We start from the raw sequence: 21342 nt of genomic DNA on the forward strand, positions 1-21342 counted from the left end.
TAACAGTTTGCTCTGACTCTGTTCTAAGGGAAAATGTTTAGATATTTGAACAGAATTCCTTCTTTTTTGGATCGTTATAGCAGGTAAATAGATACTCTTATCTACTGTAAGGAGAATGAAAAAATATCTTTTAGAAAGAGCAAACAAACAGCTAAGACTGCTTGGACATCAAGGGTTGTGATTTGATTTAAAGTCTTCTCTGTGTACTAGTATTGCTAATTGTGCTTTTGATTTAGAAGAGAAGTTCACTGCATTTGTCTTTACATGTCTTTGTGCAAAATTTTCTAGATTTAGAATTGAGCTTGTAGTTCCAAAGGGCTCATATGACAGAATAGCTGCCTGCTTTGACATTAAAGCATATACAAGCAACTCCAAATTTGCACATTAGACCTATAAAGTAAAAAAGATATAATTTTTATAAGTGACTATAACCTAATAACCTAACAGAATGGCAAATAAAAAGAGAAGATGGCTTCTGTCATTCGTTTAGTCTTAAAAGAGCTGGCATTTTGTTGCGTACAAATCCCCTTTCAGTGGGACAGAGTGAAAAAAATCTTCACTTTACTGTGACTGTCAGAAGCTGCTGGTTGCTACAGAAGAATTTAGAACAGTCCTTCTGCTCTCATTTGAAGTTTGTAGGCAAGTCCAACAAGCCATTAGTCACAAATTTAGTGAAAATTAGGTATCCACAGCAGTCTCCCTCTTCCGCTCCCATATGATTGTTATTTGAGCAGTCATATTTCTGGCAAATCGGAGGTGACAGGATAAGCTCCGCGTGGGAGCAGCAGGGGCTGGGTTCATTCTGTTGAGCACTTGTAGCTTTGCCTTATTCTGATTTCCACTTTTCCTTTTAATTGGGAGGCATCAGAGCCACCAAAAGTTCAACTAAAGACAAATAGTTGATGTCTTCTCAGAATACATGGAGAACCTCATGGAGRAAATAGGATTTAAGCCAATTGCAACAAATTATTCTTTAACTGGGTCTTTAATTGTGTTATTCCCTCCACTCTGTAGTTCTACTATGAAACAGTGTTTCATAAGAAAAGGCATTTAAATTCCAAATTTATTTTGAAGAAGCAACTTGTAATGATGCAGTTGTGCCTGGGCTATGATTTCTTTCAATTCTGATTTAAAAAAAAAAAAAAAAAAAAAGCTTGTAGTGAGGAAAGCAATATTCTGATGAGGCTCCACTGTCACTCTGTTGTTAATGATTGCTGCCAGTAAGCCTGTTACATCACAAACCTTTAGTGGTATTAGTATTCTTAGTTTACTGGGAGTAGTCAATGACAGAGTGTTAAGGTGCTGCATGCGTTGATTTAGTAACGAGATAACTAAGAATAGTTACAGTAACTACTGTATCTTCCTCTGATTTATCTTTCCAACAAATCTTTGTTTGTAATTAAATTCCCTGTTCTTATTCAACTGCCCCTTAAACTTGTCTTATATGACTATTCTCTCTGTTTCTGCCCTTTGTGCAGATTACTGACAAATCCTTTCTTTCTGTCTTTCCTTCTGTCCCACGCATGTGACAAAATGATCATCCCTCATATTTGGCTTCCATAGTATCATCTATCTCCTGATGTATCTGTATCAATTTGATCATATTCATTCCATTATGAACACAGTCACCTGATGAAAGTTAAGCACATTTGAAATTAATGCCCTGAAGACAGATGAATAAGCACTTTCCAGAAGTGAGGTATATGTTTTTCTTTTTTATTTATTTTCTTTTGGCCTTTAAAAAAGGAAATAACCTTGTCCCAAGAAAAGAAAGCCAAGAAGTAAGCAAGTTTTAAACTCAAAAAAACCCTAAAAATGGCATTTTTAATAGCTGTAGCACTTTCATATTGCATTCAGGTAACACTTTCATTTGCTATCCTGTTGTTGGTAACATTAATTCTTCTATAGTAACACTCTGCTAGACTTCAGGATATATATGTTAAAATTCTGCCTTAGTTTAAATTTAAAATGTTTCAGATTTTTTTTTTTAATGGTCTTTATCTAATGAAATAAAACCTTAAAGTAACATTTCTTTTAGGAGGCTCACACTATCTGGAAAGTATATTAACTGTTATATATGTGATATAGCAAAGGTGTGTAATTAATGCAATTTACTGGCATGTAGTTTTTTCTACGTTTGGAATAAATGAAAACTTTGTCTTATTTTAACACTTTATAGGTCCCTGTACCATAAATATAATTGTGTGTGGGGAGGTTCTTCTGATTTTTGTGTAGAGATTCTTTTGAGTGTCAGGAGTGCCAGTTGCCTTGGTCATAAAATGACCTCTAGGTTTTTTAGTTTTTTCAGTTTTTGACAGCTGACCAACCGATGATAATTGTCTGTGTCATAGGCCTTTCAGTTTCTTCACATAATGCACAAAATTTCAGAGCTATCAGGAGACACATATTAGTGAAGCTGATTAATTGCAGACAAAGAATTATCAGCACTTAAGAATAATTGTTCTACACCTGTTTCATTCCACATGCTTATATTCTCTATCACCTGTCTCTGGTATTACAAAGATGAAGTGTATAGAGAATATTTTTTAGAAAAACTTACTTTATAACAGCTGTTTTGACTTGAAATATAACTTATAGCTCCTTTTCAATACTGTCAATTGCCCCTTTGTATTCTGATCCTTTCTAAAATGTTAAAAATGTAACTTTATTTTATGCTTTACTTGTCTCCCTTCCCCCAAAATTCTTTAATACCCTGAATTCTTTACAGGATTTTGCTCTGTTGACTCTTTGATTATCCTTTACTTTAAATAAATCCTTGTGTTCAACCATTTGTTGTCTCTTTCTCATGTTTTCGATCTCATTTTCCACTTTCATCATCCTCAAAACATGTCCACAATGAGCAAAGTAATTTGTAACATTTGTCTCTCATTCCTTCCTTTGAATATTTTCAAAGCAATACAATATTAGCCATAAAAAATATTAAAACTTCAAGCTATTGAATACGCTCACATATACTAGGGAATAATTGTCATACACTAACTGGCTAGTGAAATAATAAAATTTTGTGTCATATGTCCAACTAATTATATTAATTTTTGGCCACGATTTATTTGACTGCAGACCTATAAAGAAAAGGGAAACTTAGTGAAAGTGGAATCTGACACTGCAGCGAGGACTTAAAGCAGGTGAAATACCTGCAGCAAGTACAAGAAAAATATGCTGTTCCATGTATGTGAACTTAGTCTATCTGTAGAGCTTGATTTAAGGAGTTGTATTCCGTTATCTTTTGACGACTTCTGAGAGGTTCAGTTGGTTTCATATGCTTACAGTGAAATTCAGTTTTGTTGAACTTTTTGCAGAACTTTGTCGCCTTTACCTTGAATTTGTAAATCATCATACAGAAAGTAGTATAGAAATACTGCTACTCTACAAGTTAAAAGTGACGAGGGTTTGCAGAGTATTATTTCACTCCTCCCTCCCAGATAGAAGGTAGTATTTCACTTTAATTCTCACCTTGCTGTCTTCTTCCCTCATCTCTTACTGCAGAATTAGTTGTCTTTTTTCCCCCACTGAAAGAATCACAGAATGGTTGAGGTTGGAAGGGACCTCTGGAGATCATCTAGTCCAACTCCCCTGCTCAAGCACAGTCACCTAGAGCACATTGCACAGGATTGCATCCAGGCAGGTTTTGAAAATCTCCAGAGAAGTAGACTCCACCACCTCTCTGGGCAACCTGTAAAAAAAAAAAAAAAAAAAAAAAAAAAAAAAAAAAAAAAAAAAAAAAAAAAAAACAGAAAACTGATCAGTTTTCATAGTTTTTTAAGGGTTTTGTTTTCTTATTTATAATGCTACTTTAGCTATTCTCAGCCCTTAAAATTAGGATTATTTTTTGTCACTACTGATTTTTTACAGTGTAAATAGCTGCCAGCTGGTTTTATTTTCACAGTGTTTATTGACTGGGTTAAAAGGTTGATGGGAAATATTAAAAAATGAAGTTGTAACATAGGGGGGGGAAACTATGCAGAAAAATTTAAAACATTCCTGAGAAACTACCTTTGAACAAGTGTCCCTGTTTTCTCAGTCTTGAACTCCAGTTTGCTCTCTGAAGGGCCAAAAGTGTTGACAATTGAGAATATTTGTTTCTCAGAGTAGAATACATGTTTCCTAGCACAATATGCTCGGGTGATTATAGATTCAGTAATAATGCTGACATTTAGTTAAATGGTATTTAAAAATTCAGGCTTTTTGAGTGTGTTTTACAGGATTAAGAAATTGATTCCTGTATATTCTTGCTTAAGTACATTTATTTGGTAAAATGTATATAAGAAATTAAGGAATGCCCTCCAGCCTCAAGCAGTCTGCTGGCCCAGCATTCCCAGACAGGGGCGATGGAGGTGTTTAGCGAGAGCGCACAGTCCTGGCCACTCCTTGCAATTGAGTCACCTCAGTTCCCCTAGCATCCACAGTCATTGGATTAGGGGTGTTAAAGAGTACCTCTGTGCCTTGTCCTTGTAATCCGTTATCATTCTTGGTTTTGTTGTTCTTCTTTTGAACAAAAGAAGGGTGATTTTCTGCAACTTTCAGTACAAAGCCTAGACAATCATTTTGGGGCACATTTTTCATATTGTATTGGAGAAATGTACTGAGATGCATATTCTATTTTATTTTGCTCCTCTCTAACCATACAGATGGCCTGTTTCTTACAGACAGCAATAAAATAGCAAGGACATGCTATATCCATGTTGCCATCTTCTGAAAAATCCCATATAAAAGATCTTCAAATGTTTCAAAAGATAAGATACATATTTCCTCTAAAGTCAGTTGACAGGTATTGTTTTTGCACCCTCCAGCTATCTAACAAATAAGCTTGTTTCAACCCCTAATCTTGCCATTAGTGTGTAGAAAACACTACTAGCATCACGTGGCTTCCAGAGGCCAGGCAGGACGTTTACCTGAGGACTCCCTGGGTACTTTGTTGCAAGGCATTCATACTACTAGAAAAGTAGTAGTGTATATTAACAAATAGGTTTAAGCTGTTAAAAAAGGTTTGTTTGCATAGTAGTATCTGCGAACTCTCTGGGCAGATACACAGCTTTATTCTTAGTAAAGTGCTTTTTCTGACATGGGATAGTTTTCAGCAGGTTTTCAACAATAAACTATGCTGCCAAAACTACTGCACTCTTACCATAGCTGAACTGTGTATACTGTAGACCTTTTGTTATCATAGGTATGACACCAAAAAATCCCCCACATCTGTATTCCATCCTGCTGTCTCAGCAGAAGTATCTAGTGTAGACTTGCTCTGAAATGCTAACAGCTTCCAAATGTTTTTGAATAGCAGTTGATTCCTCAGATATTTTAGCTGTTAATAAAAGTAGGATAATTAAAATGCTAGCATAAAAATATTAATAATGGTAATACTACAGATATTTAATAAAACTTCTGCAAGAGCTGTTCTATATGTAGATACATATATCTAGCATTTGAGGAATATGGGAAGGCATGGATGAAACAGTGAAGTTAAAATGCTTTTGCATGTCTGAATTAAGTTAGTTTTATTTGTGAGTGTTTCTGCCATAGTATCTAAATATCATTGTTGTGAATGATCTAAAGTTAATTACTCTAAGAAAGTTAATAATTCCTCAATCTATTGTATTTGTTAGACTACTTATATTTCACTGAATGTCAGTAACAATGCACAACTGTGTTTTTTTTTCTTTTTAAAGAAAGCTGAAAAAGCTCCTGTCTCCTCCCTCCCCCCCCCCAAAAAAAAAGAGTGAAACAGCCCCTAGGCTTCACCTTTAAGAAATAATAATTATAAAAATCCCTACTGTACTGTTTCCTGTAGTAGAAACATTTTGTAAATATCCTTGTGACAATGTGTTTTTAATCTTAATAAATGGAAGACGCTTTTGGTTTGGTTTGACCAGAGTAGGAATATAAAAGACAATGCTACAATTCATAGCCTAGTGGAAATCAGCAGAACAGCAGAAGCTAGGGATTATAATCTCWGTTTGTACCCTGATATTGTTATAACTGTATTTAACAGCAAGTCAATGAAGTCAATGAAATGTGTTGTTTTCATGTGATAATTCTTTTGCCAGTTTCTTATGTTGGATAGACAACGTATCTGCAGACAAAACTGGGACTAGTACTGAGGACTCAAACATAGCGGAGCCAGATGTCTTCCAGTATGACGCGCTCCTCTGCAAAGCTGTGTTGTAAAGTGAGAGGTGCAGTCTGGTGTAGCACAGGATAGCTCACTGCAATTTGATAGCTGACAGTCGATGTGCAGATGTAGTGCTTCTGTGACTGCTTCAGTTTCTTTAGCATAAATCTTTTAATGCATGTGGTAGAGGCTCTTGCTTTCATGTTTAGAGTTTGGTATTCATTTATATGTTGTATCTTGTATTGTCTTGTAACCTAAATCACAAATACTTTATAAAACAGGAAAGGGAACCAATTATACTGATAGTGTGTGTCATGTATATTGCCTGCTGATGGTGCTTGCGTATAGTCATCTTATCTAGGCTCAGTATTTCTGGTGTCAAATCAAGTTTGCATTTAAAGAGATTGAGTTGCTTTGCTAGTAAGAGGCAGACCTTAGAGGAGGAGGCAGTGTCCTTAAGAATCCAGTTAAACTATTACATTTTTGAGAGCACAACTCTTTCTGGAAAGATTCTGGAAATTAAATAAAGTCATTCCTGATCTTTCTGGAATAAATATATGTAGGAACAAACAGGCAAAATTATCCTCATATTATTCTTAACTCTAAGGTTTTGTCTCCAATACCAATGAAATTGGAGAAACAGCAACAACTCTTCCCCCCACCTCCCAGCCCCCCAAGTTGATAAGACCATCCTTTTAAAGTGAGTAGCCAGTCTGAGAGAGCCTGGGCACCTGAGCGTGCACAAGCAACACAGTTACTTTGTAGCATGGATTATGATTAGTGCCACCCTTGGGTTTCCCATTCTCTAGAGGCTTTGCACTGATCATTTCTTTGAACACAAAAAAAAATGAGCCTCACCCCCAAGGTACCCTATAGGTAGGAATTTTAGGTTTCCTTAAGTTACTATAATCTGAAAAACTGTAGGCTGTGCTGTAAGGAGTTGTACACTCTGTAAAAATTATCTGTGCATAGAACTTGTGCATTTGACAAGTTCTTCAGACATTAACTCAATAGAGCATAGTTGACTGATGTCTTAGGTCTGAAAATAGTTAGTCACAGCTTCCTTTCTATAAAGTAGGCCTTGCTGCTCTGTTTTGCACATTTGGTATTTGGTTGCATAACTTGTTCATGCCTTGCACCCACCAGTAATTACTCTTATTGTGCTGCAGGCATGTGTGGAAGGTAAGCTGATTACAYTACAGACTAGAGATGCTGATTCCTGCTTCTAATTAATCATGACTTGCAATTTTAGCAGTGACAGCTTTGTCAGTTTAGCTCATATATGGAGTCTGTGTAATAGGCTTGCACAATTTTAATTTTCTGTCTTAAGCAATATTAAACTTTAACACATATGCCAGCGGCCAAACAGATGCAAGTCTGAGGTTGTTAATGAATTGTAGAGATGTTCACCTATTGGTCGTCACCTTAAATCATGAATAGCTTAACAGAAATTTAATGCATGTTTCTAAAAAATGGATTTTTGGGAGTCCCTACATAAAAATGAATCCTACACCTTGCTTTCATACAACAAATTCACTACCGTGCTTTCTGTTAGATTGTAAGCTATTAGTGTTCTTTATTATGTTTATATGTACATAAATATCTTTTCATTGCTGAAATTGATTGGGCTCTCTACAGCAAGAATCACACTACTTTTTCTTGATGTAAGCTTGTTTAATTACACAGCAGCATTAGACACGGATGTGGTGAAGTAAATACAAATACTGACTGAGGCTGATGCTTCAGTATTTTGCATTCTGCTTTATGATTTTTTTTAAACTTTTGGCTTGCCAGCACTGTAATATGATACTCTAAGGAAATTTTTTTCAAAAAATTATAGTGGAAGTACTGTTTCTGTGCATCACCTCCACGGGGGATGCTCTTATATTTATATGCACAACAGTTATGTTTTTCTGAATGTGAAGATAATTTAAGAGCCAGAATAAACATCAAGGTAGGTGTTTTGGGGGGTCTTGACCAAAATAATGGTCAACCTTTCTTTTGTCCTCATTATTCTCAGCAGCCTCTTAACCCCAAAAGCACCTAAACTAAATTCATCCATCTTGATCTTAGATTTTTTTAAGAAGCTATGGTTCTTGTTCCACTATATTCTGAGCAGCTGAACACCAAAATACACTTAAATGACTGAGAATTTTAAGGCTTACAGTGTAACTTACATGCACTAAATATGTGCTGCCAGCAGCATACACTTCAGTACATTACAAATTAGCCAGAACTCTTTTCATTTCAAATTGTGGCCAATCTGTAGAGCCCACTTGTGTAAGGAGTAAGAGTTCTGGATTCCAGGCTCTCCTTAGTCTGATCTTCTTATTCTTAGAATAAAGTCCAGATCACCAGATGACAGCCTGGCCTTTGCATCTGAATCACTGTACTGCAAAGAAAGGAGGACGTTTGGATCCATTACATGTGAACTTTTCTGATTGGCTGCGTTGGGACTGCAGTCTGCTCTGCTTTCTCATTTACCTAATGTTTGGGTAGATTTACCACTTTGCAGTGCATGAGAATTTTCAAACCAGAAAAATCTTTCCATTTATAGAAATAAATGGGTGTCGTTTCTATAATTATGATTAAACATTAGTTAAAGCTTGCTTTGTCTGACATGTTTTGGCTGACCAATTTACCTCTACGGAAGTGATTGCATKTTGTTTTATTCTTCTTATAACAGAGAACTTTGAATTGTTTATTTGTAAAAGCTCAGTACATTAATAAAGGATGGTGTTAACTATCTTTTCACCATAAAACGCAGATAGTGCAGTCCTTTTATGTGTGCATTTGAATGTTTTAAATTCTCTTTTTTCTTTCCTAGAAAAATATTCCCTGCAGGATTTAAATTTTTACCAAAAACTAATAGCTAGAAGCTAATTTGAAACATCAGGAGTCATTTGATAACAAAACAGAGTAAAAGRCAACAAATATAATTGCTTGTCTGCTGTCTGTAGATTATCTAAAGAGTAGCAGTGAAGTTGGCGCTCAGTTTCTGAGTGGCAGCTATGAACTTGACAAGTAGCTTGTCCATTTCAGAAAACTGTAAGAATCAGCAGCTGTTGGCAGACTCATGAAAATGGTACTGATTTATCTGTTTTCCTTTTTAAAGATTATAATCACCTTTGCTGTGTCATCGCTTTATCGTCATCAGTTATTCTAAATGAGAACTTCAGTCTCTCTAAAATGTGTATGGTGCTTTGAAAACAAGGGGTTTTTTTACTCGCCAGTGTTTTTCTCCTTCTCCACGTTTTTTTATAAAAAATTTAACTTTCAGGTATGACTACAGAGTACAGCTTAATGTGCTACAAAGAGTGATTTGAGTAACCTTCATTTAGATTATAAAATCTGAATGAACACTACCACCACACCCATAAAACAATGAATTTTCATGTGAGATAAATTAAATAGAAGCAAAATGGGCATTTCACAAGGACAGAATGAATGTGCTGGAGACCTTTTCATTCTAAGGTATGTCAGCTGGGTTATAATTGGCTCTAATTAGCACACTCTGTTCAGCTATAAAAAGTCTTTACCTTGCAGCTCCATGACAGTCAAAGATGTGAAATTTCTTTCTACCTTTGAAAACATCAAAGAAAGTGCTTCTAGCCTAGCTTTTATGGCTGAAAACTCAGTGATCAGTGTAAGAAAGGGGCAAATGCATCAACAGGAATAAGGAATATTGATCGGTTGGGCTAGAAGAACTCTTCAGAGTTAATTGGTCAAACCAGATTTCATTGTCTAATTAAAAGTATATGTACGTATTTCAACACAAAATGCCACAAAATTATGCTTGCAGCAATATGCATGAAAAATGATGTGATTTTAAAAAAAACTTGTAAATCATGGTCAGAATCAACTTGAATATTCTTCAATTATCCACTCAGTGATGATTCTGATGTCTTTTGATTTCACTTTGGGAAACTGGATTGTGGAAAGTTAGGTGCGAATGTGATCATATGGGAGTTATAATGCATTAACATTTTATCGTGCTGTATGTGTTCATAGAGTGTTATCATCTTTTTCAAGGATGTAATGGAGATGTCTGTGGGGCAGAGCTGTATGAAGGTAGGAAACATACATGACAATGGCAGCTGCTTACTTGTAATTATTATAAACAAAATGGTAGTTGAACTTGTAACTGAAACCACTTAATCGTTTTTATTATCAACATTTGTTTTCAGTTGCTCATAAGTTTCCCAAGTTGTAACATACAGCTTTAACAAGAAACACTTCTGAAAATAAGACTGGCAATAGTACAGGCAAAACAACTCACTTTAGAACAAATCATAAGATCATTCTAGTTCCATGTGCTTCTTAAAACACGTTTAAAAGCATGATGGTGGCTTAATGTGCTAAATGAAGTGATTTTGTCCTGCTATGACAAAGCTCGTTACAAATGATCTTCTGCAAGTAGTTAGTTTCCTTGAATTTGCAACATATTTGCAAGAGAGACATGGCACTACTGGAGCAAGTCCACTGAAGGGCTACAAAGATGATTAGGGGACTGGAGCATCTCTCTTATGAGGAAAGACTGAGAGAGCTGGGCCTGTTTAGCYTGGAGAAGAGAAGGCTGAGAGGAGATCTTATCAATGTGTACAAGTATCTGAAGGGARGGTGTCRAGAGGATGGRRCCAGACTCTTTTCAGTGGTGCCCAGTGACAGGACGTGAGGCAACGGGCACAAACTGAAACACAGACAGTTCCATCTGAACATGAGGAAATACTTTTTCACTGTGAGGGTGACAGAGCACTGGCACAGGTTGCCCAGAGAGGTGGTGGAGTCTCCTTCTCTGGAGATATTCAAAATGCGCCTGGACACGATCCTGTGCAACGTGCTCTAGGTGATCCTGCTTGAGCAGAGGGGTTGGACTAGATGATCTCCAGAGATCCCTTCCAACCTCAACCATTCTGTGATATTAAGGATGCAGGTCATGGTTCCAGCAGAAGATAGATGCAGAAGCTAGTCCTTCCTTTGATCTGCTCCTTTGCCTTAGGGAGAAGTTTGGTGGGTGAGAAGTCAGCAATACAACCTTAAGTATAGCTTAAGCTTTTTTTTTTTTTTTTAATCTACTTTGTGTTAATTTTTTTTGCATAGTCCTATCTCCTCTGGGTAGCCTGGCCTCTCTATAACAGCAATCAGGTGCAGTCATCTGTCTGTATATCTAAGTACCTGTTTTGCTAACAATGCAGAGTTAAAAGGAATGAAACTGTTTCTTCATGGAAGAAGTGAAGTGGATTTTGGCTGGAAGATCTCAGCTGAGAATAACTGAGGTTGTATTTCATTTATGGTGTGCAGAGGGAGACTACGCTGTTTCACTTTGTTCTGTTACCTGTTGTTTCCTTTCATCGTGTTTTGTAGGATGAAGGAGTCCCATGCTTTAGATGTGGGACCAGCCAGATCAGAGTCACTGTCTTAGGGAGGCAGGAGTAATGCAAATTTGTGGATAAAATATAAACGTGTATAGAGTGCAGTCCCAAGTTAGGAAGGTAGCTAGTGGCTGCCTAGTATTGGGTTCACTTGCCCAAGGCTGTGTCTACATCCGTTTCATCTCTTCAATCCAGAGTTCCAGAATCCAGTGATTCATGCAAAGAGCTAAACAGAATGGAATGTTTATGTCTCGTGATGGACTCTTGAAAAACCTCGAGAGATATCTCTTCACATATGCACTGAGGATGAGGATAGCATATCAAATGCCACTGGCATGTTGCTTTTGAATAACTTAAGCTTTTGTCTAGGGATGGGAGGAAGTTACTTCATGTTGCTATTGATACTAAATTAGTGTTCTCTGCACTTAGCTATATTGTGTTGTTACAAGTTAATTAGGAGGTTGCATAATTTTATTTTTGAGAAATATGGGGTATGGAAGACTATTCTTTATTTAATAACAATATTATCCTTTTAACCTTACTGTCATCTCAGCAAATGTTTCAGGGGTATAGTATATACTTAACTGTGCTGCCTGTACCCACTGGCTAGACTATGCTTCCTCTCATAGGCAGGAATAGAGACAATCACTGATTTTATTTATTTATTTATTTATTTATTTATTTATTTTATTCCTTCATATATAGCACAAGAGTGGTGAGTCATAGGCAGAAAGGGTATGTTGCTTGAGATATGCATGATGACCAGTTGCTGAACTGGAAGAGGTTTGCATCAAAGCTCTGAGGCTTCTGATTTTTTGGTGCATCTTCAAAAAGGATGTACGAAATGACATATAAAGAACATTAAGATTTCAAGTTAAAGCATTCAAAAGTGACTGTGTATCAAAAGGTCTTTGTTCTGATCCTTTTGTGCATATGTGCTATGATTTGTGTTACAGTGACATAATCACTATTCATTTTGCATGATCACTGCATCATTCGATATATAGAATGCATGGCAAATGAAGTAGAGGATTTCAAGAAGCTCTGTTACAATTAGGTTAGCATCTAGAAAGTTGGATTGCGTTCCTTTTTCTGGCACAGATTTGGGCTGGGATGGCAAAGGGCTCTCAAAAAAAGTGCTAAAGCTGACTAAATGCTTGCATAAACAAGCTTATTTTTAGTATCATAACTTTTCACTAACTGACTCTGCAGTAATGTTCATATAGTATATGTAACATTTGCTGGATTGCTAGTTAATGGCAGATTTTGCACTTGAAACATGGGACCAATTTCTGCTGAAGAAAACCATAAGGAAAATGATTGAATGTATTCTGAAACAGATTAGGTCTACAAGATTAAAATAGCTGTCCAGCGCAAATTCTGTTGGTTTTAATGTTTGATTGTTTTTTTTCATTTTCTGTTTTTGTTTTACAGTGTTATGTGGGAACCAATGGGAGATGGTAAAAGGCTTATTTCACTGGCTGATAATAACATATTATTGTGGGATTTGCAAGAAAGTTCAGCCAAAGCTGTGGTAAGAAAAATTGTTAACAAATGATGATATACTTAAATATAGTATAAATCACAACATTCACAACCTAAAATTTGCTAATCTTTTAATTACTCCTTCCTTAAAGACTCTTCAAAAATATTGTTGCTAATGGAGGCTATGACTTGAACATGGGTGGGGGAAATGAGTACTGTATTGAATGTGAGTGTTTCAGAGAAGGTGACTTGGTTGCTAGTAGTTACATATTTTCCCTCCTCTTGAATTGCCCTTAGTTCTCCTACGGATTCTAAAGCAAATAATCTAAAGTAAAGCAATGATAACGTGATCAATATGAGGAGGGGTGGAGGGGGAATCATAGATCAATGAAGTAGAAGGTTATCTAATTCAGATAATGATTAATGCTCTATAAAGTGTTCCTGGCTTGTATAAAAAGTATTATCCTCTGTACTACTATATTAAACCATATTGGTCTCACACCCCTCTAGTTAATTTAAAACCCTTCGGCATATGCATAATATAAACTTCTCCACTTACTGTGCACTGCTTTGAGTTCTCAGTATTAATTTAATTTACTGCCATACTGTATATTCAGATTACTTAATTCATTACTAAATTTATCTTCTCTGATATTCAGGAATATAAGTAATAGGGTGTAATTGGTACAGATTTTGATCTGATTATGCCACCTTTTATAGATAATCAACAAAAGCCTGCTTATTTAAATACATTGGTGTGGATCGTATATAGAAATCCTTGAATGGTTCTGCATAGAATCATTTCTTTGTCAGTATTTGTCCTTAGAAGTGAAAACCGATTATGTCGTCATTGTTATTATTTGGTTGATCTGTTGTCACTTCTTGAATTAACTCTTTAGTTTCACTTACTCAGTGTTGTTTTCTCTTCTTGGATGTTTCAGAACCAGATTTTTCAACTAGCAGTTGCTTGGAGTCAAAACAATGTTTCTCTAAACTTTTTCTTGTTGTGCCATCTGACTGTGTGTAAATAGATGAAGCCTGAAGTTGTTATTAGTTTGCTTAGTRTCAACATTGATGGATGAACAAGGAGCTTCTGAATAAACTCAGACGTAAAAAGGAAGCATACAAGGGGCAGAAGCAGGGACAGGTGACCCAGGAGGAGTATAGAGACATTGTCCAAGCATTCAGGGATGGGATTAGGAAAGTCAAAGCCCATCTCAATGTGAATCTGGTGAGGGACATGAAGGGCAACAAGAAAAGGCTTCTGAAATGTAGGCCTGCTGCTGAATGGAGCAGGGACCCTGGTGATAAAGGACACAGAAAAGGCCGAGGTACTCCATGACTCTTCACTACTGTCTTTACTGGTAAGACTGGCCTTCAGGAATCCCAGGCTCCTGAGACCAGTGGGAAAGTCAGGAGCGTGGAAGACTTGCCCTCCGTGGAAGAGGATTAGGTTAGGAAACATTAAGCAAAATGGTCATGGACAAGTCCGTGGAACCTGACCAGATGCACCCACAAGGGTGGAGGGAGCTGGCCAATGTCATTACAAGGCCATCATCTTGGAAAGGTCATAGTGATGGAGAAGTTTCCTGAGGACTGGAAAAAAGCAAATGTCAGCCTTGTCTTTAAAAAGGGCAAGTAGGAGGATCCAGGGAACTACAGACCACTCAACCTCATGTTGATCCCTGGGAAGGTGGTGGAGCAACTAATCCTGGATACTATTTCCAGACACATGAAGGACAGGAAGGTAATTGGGACTAGTCAGCATAGATTTACAAAGGGGAAATCATTCTTAACTAACCTGATAACGTTCTACAATGAGATGAATGGCATGGTGGATGGGGGGAGAGCAGTGGATGTTGTTCATCTCAACTGTAGTAAAGCTTTTGACGTGGATTCTCATAACATCCTTATAGAGAAACTTTGAAATATAGTATAGATAAGTAGTCAGTGAGGTGAATTGAAAACTGGCTGAACTGCTGGGCTCAAAGGGTTGTAATCAGAGGCATGAAGTCCAGCTGGAAGCCAGTCACTAGTGGTGTATTCCAGGGGTTGACAGTTGGGCCAGTGCTGTTTAACCTTTTCATTATTGACCTGGCTGATGGGACTGAATGAATGTACCCTCAGCAAGTTTGCAGATGATACAAAACTGGGGGAAGTGGTTGATACACTAGAAAGCTCCACTGCCATTCATAGGGACCTTGGCAGGCTGGAGAACTGGGCCGAGAGGAACCACATGAAGTTCAGCAAAGCGAAATGCAAAGTCCTGCACCTGGAGTAGAATAACCTCTTGCACCTGTACATGCTGGGGGCCAACTGCCTTTAGGAAGCAGCTTTGCAGAAAAAGGCCCTGGGGGTCCTGGTGGACAACATGTTGACCATGAGCCAGCAATGCACCCTAATAGCAAAGAAGACCAACAGTATCCTGGGCTGCATTAGGAAGAGCCTTGCCGGCAGGTTGTGATCCTTCACCTCTACACAGCACTGGTGAGGCCACATCTGAAGTGCTGCATCCAGTTCTCTGCTCCCCAGTGTAAGAGAGACATGGACTTCCTGGAGTGAGTCCAGGGAACAGTCATGGGATGGGAGGGGAGCAGAGAAGACGGAAGTCTAGCTTCCAGAAGCTTGTCTGTGGCATTGTATCTGTTAGATTTACATTACTCTTAATAAGAGGCATTATTTCTTTTCTAATGCATGCATAGCACACGCACTTCTTTAGAATGCCTTCTTTAAACCTGTTGAAAAATTGCTTTTTGGAGCAATTCTGCTTGTATCCTATAGCTCTTCATGTCTCTGAAGTGCTGGGTCTGCAAGACTATTTAGCATTTTTCCTTTCTCCTTTTTTCTCTCTTTGGGCGGCTCTGTCCTCTCCTGCTTGAATTTTTTTGAATGTTAATTAGTTTTTCCACTGTCCTGACCACTTTTTCATCACAATCTCAAAGTCACCATATTTCTTCCTAATTCCAATCTGTATGAAATACATTTCCTTTTGGGATGCTGTCTAGTCTGTTACCAGTCTCCCTTTAATGTGTGTGGGAATCTTCTAATAAATACCACGTTCTTTATTCTGTCTCATGTTATTTTGTTTGAGATTTATTTACTAAAACCTGTCATGTTCAGTTAAATAGCTTCCCTTTACTATTCCTTTCCTCAAAATTAACTTCCTTACTCTGTCATACAAATATTTGTGAATGAAATTCACAAATTAAAGAGTATTCATTAAATTGTGCAACACTGGTCTTTCCATTTGAAGAACCCATTTCAATAGCTTCCTTTTGGAGATGTATCCATTGCAGGCAATACTAGTATGAATCACAAGAGGTAAACCCAACTATAACCTTTATGCACTTTCATGAAAGAATTCTAAAATTCAGGCATAGTTCTAGGGAAAAACTTGAAATATATGTATCTTGAAAATTTTGCATTCCAAAATTTCTGCTTATTTACATTGATCAAAACTTGAGCTATTTAACCTTTTATTGGATGCATCTCCTCTATCTGCCTGGAGGTTACAAGTCTTGTTGTTTTAATTAGAATTAACCTGAAGAAATTTAGGGTTCCCAATATATTTAGAACTTCTTTTTAATAAAATTACAGTGTATTCAATCTCTAAATTATCTGGTCAACCTGTCACTGGAAACATTTGCTAACCATAGCTTACTGTACAGTTTAATTTTCTATTAATTTTTTTCAACATTTTTTGTTAAAACATGTCTCTTCATTACAGTAATGAACACAGGAATATGTGCCTGTATTTGCATTAAGCCAAGCTTCTCCTGTCCTTTTGACCAATCCCTTTATTATTGTTTTGAGGACCTGACCTTCTGAGGTGAATCTAATCTTAGGCTCGCTGCATCATTACCTTTTGCAATTAAATTCTTTGCCATTTATAATCATTAGTTGAACCCAGGAAGAGTCTAAAGCCCAACCAATCTACAGGGTTTGGGTAGGTTCTGCTGAAAAGATGACAGTTAATACTTCTGTATACAGGCATTGGGTCAGGTGTGAACTAGAACTCTCATTTGGCTAAATGCAATATGGATTATGCAGAGTGGAATATGCAGAAGACTGCAGCAGGATGAAACAGAGAAATTAAAATATAGATATTTTAATATGTGCCTTGTGTCATCACAAAATAAGGATGCTAAATCTGGGAGGAGCAGAAGTATGTTTCCATTTGCCAGCAAAAGTTTAGCATTATACCTCCAAGAAAACTATTTGAGAGGTATTTTGAATAAATTTGGAGACATTAGAAGTATTCACATTCATTTTGATTTGATTGTTTTCTAAATTACCAACTTTTCCTATTTCCTCTATCAAAAAACTCATAGCATGAAAATTTAAGGTAAATTTTGCCTTTCATCTTCAGGTATTGTAATACTAGACTTTATTTTTTTTCTCTTTGCTGTCAAATATTATTCTTATTTAGAAAGAGTGTTGTGAAATTCCATTAGACAGATGAACCTTTCTTTCTAAGCAGAACCAATCTTTGAAGGATTTCACTTTGAGTACTGAGTAGTGAAATCATTGCTTCATTCACAGAATCACTGTTAGTTGTTTTTTCTCCTCCTCTCTTTTAATACTTGATTCGTCTTCTATTCCATTCTGCAAAGACATAACATGACCCAGAGGTACGTCATCAACTACTAGGAAGAATGTAGATGGAAGTGTGATGGGCAGTGTATTGGCGTTACCTTGTCTTAATGCACTTTACCTTGAATATGGGGAACGGCCATCCACTTATTTTGTTAGAGAGTGTGTGTGTATATGTATGTGTCTCTCTTGTTTTCTTTCTGACCCTCTTAACTGCAAGAAAGAATGGAAAGATGAATTTCTCCCTCAGGGTTGCTTAGGGCCATAAATTTAACTGTAGCTTCTCCCTCTCATTTAACAGGAAAAGAAATCTGTCCCTTTCCCTTTTCAGAACTTTCTTTCTGCTTTTGTTATATGGTGGGATAATGATAATTTGGCTATATCAAATACAGCTGTAAAAGGTTCATTTGCTTTCCCTCCTTAGTTTTTTGGGGGCATAGCTTTCCCCTTAGGAATTGGCTTCTGATTATCTTTCCTTGACAATCTCTCTGAATTTCAATTTCTATTACATTTCTTAATTAGTCCATTCCTTCTAGAAAGTAACTTTTCTGCAAGTTGCAATATTTTCAAATTTGTTACTACATTATTAGTCATAGGCGATAAGAAATACATGAGGTCGTGAATATTATAGTCATAACTTCCAGCTTGTTGCTCTTTTTCGTAGAGACTATTTAGAATATGCAATAATACCTGCCTCTTTTTCAAGCCTGTTTTTTTTTTTAATGATTTTCCCTCAACTCTTAGTTTCTTTGTTTATTATTTTGAGGAGAGTGAACGAAGGGTTTTGTTAGTCTACAGACACCTTCATTGTTTCAAATAATGTGACAGTAGTACTTCTTGATTAAAATATTGGTTAGATGTCATCAATCTTCCTCCTATTCTAATCTCATTGCTGTTCGGCATGTTTTCTGCTTCTCCCTTTTTGATACAGTTGATTATATGAGATAGAAAGGCATCAATGTTACCAATTTTGGAATTTTCTTTTCTTTGATCTTTGTTAGTTTGTGTTCACCTTCTGAAACCTGAAGCTGTCTTAGTGTAACTGTTTTTTAAAATAATTTTCTCTAGAAATGGATGCAGGCAAAGTGATACTACTTTCCATTCACGCTCCTTTGGAAGTTTCCAAAGTTTCAGCTGCAGTTGTGTGCACACTACCTACTTCACTACGAATTTTCTACAATAGTTTTTCATCATTTCAACAAGCTAATAAGAAGCTTTGTTGGAGTTGTATTGTTATCCCTGCACTGATGATAGTAAATTTCTCCTGTGTTATTTATTACTGAACTCAAAATTTTCCAGTTCTGTTGCTCTTGCAGTGTTTGAAGGAGGAAGCTAGTTGATGTTCCTGAAACTTCTGTTAGGTGCAGTAAGAAACATTCAGAGGAAATGTTCTTTCTCCCCTTCTTCAAGTACGTATTTTTATCAAAATGATTAGTCAGATTCCTTGTCACTTCTGAATTGTTTAGTAGCATTTAATATATAGGTGATGCTAATTCAGAAAGTAATAAGGACATTATGGTGGAATTTGCCTCAGAAAAGTATCTTGAATAGAGCAGTCCCATCTTGATTCAGATTAAAATAAAATGAATGATTTGGTTCTTGAAGGCTGAAGATGAAGTTTAAGAACTGTTTACTGAAACCACCAGATAAAATCATTAAGTGTTTGAGGCTTTAGACCTCTTCTACATTGCTTCCTCCCTTTGCAAGCCAAATTTGGCTTCGCAACAACAGTGAAAAAAACTATCTAACAGTGGCATTCTAGGCAAGAAGGAAAATTTTGTGAGGTAGTTTCTGAGCCTATAAAAATAACATATCCAAATATAGGAGGATATTAGGAATAAGCATAAGATCCTTGCTGTCCTTTTTTGGTAAGATGAGTGCTGTTTCTCAAGGCAGGAAATACATTCTGGACTTCAGTGGAGAACTTTGTAGGGTGCCTGATGGGAAATAATTGCTGCAGTTGGAGTAAACATGGATTAATTAGCAGTAAGGAGGAACTGGCTAAAGAAAAATGAAAGAGAAACTGTTGGATCAGAAACAGGATAGAAGACCAGTTCCTAAAAGGTAGATGTTGGGACCAATTTTGTTTAATATTCCAATTAACAATAGCATAGAAGTGGGAGTGTAATGGTGAAGATTGCTAATGAGACAAACTTGGAATGCATCATTAGTATTTAGGAATAACAGTATGTTCCGGAGGAAAAACTAGCTGAGGATTGGATTAAGTTTTGTAGTATGAATCAGAAAACCTTGCATTTAAGGAATAAAAATTGATTTTTGTGCAAGATGGAAACTCAGCACTTGGAAATACATAGATTCTTTTACTTAGTTATTCTAAGGATGACTCTGAGCTGTCAGTATGATGAACCTGTTTGAAACATCTCACAATTATTTATCTTTTCAGGAGAGTTAAGAAAACTGGCATGGCATGGTTGCCTACAATGGGAGGAATTGACTCCATGAATTAAAACCACTCTTCTATATTTCTATGTTTCTGCCAATAGCAAGCCAAAACAGCATTCATCCCTTTTTAATGTGGATCTGAAAATAGTCTTTCATCGTATTTGCTACTTTGATTGTTAGGATGTCACCTCCTTGAAAAATCCATGCTAACTCCAGCATGCACAGAATAAGAGTTGCCTACTTCCTGTTGATGAGGGTATGGTTAAAAAGAAAAAAAAATGCTTAAATTATCTCAGTGAGCTTAGTAATCACTACTGTGAGTTAACTTCTGTCAGTTGATGCTCATTAGACATCTAAATATTTTTGGACTTTAATCAGGTAAGATGTCTTCACTACTCCTGTCTTCACTGAGAAGGCAGTCAAAATCAGATTAGCATGTGCAGCCTAAACGTATGAATATTTCATAAACGGAGTCATGGCTTCTTTAGTAGGTCTTGTCTGGAATGTATTTGAATGTCCATCAGAATTTTAATCTTTGGACCTCTCAGGTAAGATGTGCGAGTTTCTTGGTATTCACTTTTTTGTGTTTCTTTTGTGATTTATTTTATTTAAAACTCATAGCTGCTGCTATAGAGGTAAGAAGGCTAGAAGTTTTAAAATAAGCATTGAAAAAAACATTCAGAAGTCAAAAGGAGTGTTTTCTCAATCTTTAAGTAAAAATATTTTCAGATTTCTATTAATTTTGATATTTCAAAAAACTTCCAAGTGTTTAAAAAAAAAAAAAAAAGACTTAATATGCTTACATATTTCAGATTGTAAAGACTTTTTTTCTTCCAGGAAATCATTTCCTTACAGAAAACTCAAGGTAGTTCTTTATTGCTATGTATTCAGATTTTTGCAGTTGTTGTTAAGCATTTACATAGTAAGAACAGAACATGGAAATTCCTATATAATGATTGATGCTCCTTTATTTATTTATTTAAAATGGGAAAATTCTGAAACTAAGGTATCAGTCTGTGTGCCCATATTACAGACTCTTGCAAGTGGATTGATTTTAATTAACAGACAGAAAAACTTCATGTTCTTAACGTTTTTTTGTTAGCTTTTATTTTCTTGTAAGAACATTGACTGACTGTCACTGTTTGGTAGCCATTTAAATGTATTAATACATGTGGTGTTTACATTAATTTGGTACTTTTTTGTTAACCAGAAAGATATAGTGTGTATATATGAAAATTAATTGAATTAGTTAGAAAATGGTGAATGCTCTAATGCTCTATTTTGTTCTTAGATACTTTTAGTGCTTTATGTCAAAGTCTGTTGGGGGAAAAGTCAACATTCCAAATACAAGAAGTAATA

At 36.3% G+C, this 21342-nt stretch overlaps 1 protein-coding gene across 10 annotated transcripts in view; it reads left to right on the plus strand.

Moving 5' to 3' along the window:
- Positions 1-21342, plus strand: part of EIPR1 (EARP complex and GARP complex interacting protein 1) — a 94242-nt gene that overhangs the window by 51477 nt on the left and 21423 nt on the right. For all 10 annotated transcript variants that reach the window (XM_026082627.1, XM_026082628.1, XM_026082631.1 and 7 more), the window contains one exon: positions 12937-13036. In XM_026082627.1, the coding sequence (XP_025938412.1) occupies positions 12937-13036 (100 nt within the window). The remainder of the gene's footprint in view (positions 1-12936; positions 13037-21342) is intronic.

The sequence above is a fragment of the Apteryx rowi genome, unplaced genomic scaffold, assembly GCF_003343035.1.
Source record: "Apteryx rowi isolate R43461 unplaced genomic scaffold, aptRow1 scaffold_585, whole genome shotgun sequence".
NCBI classification, from domain to species: Eukaryota; Metazoa; Chordata; class Aves; order Apterygiformes; family Apterygidae; genus Apteryx; species Apteryx rowi.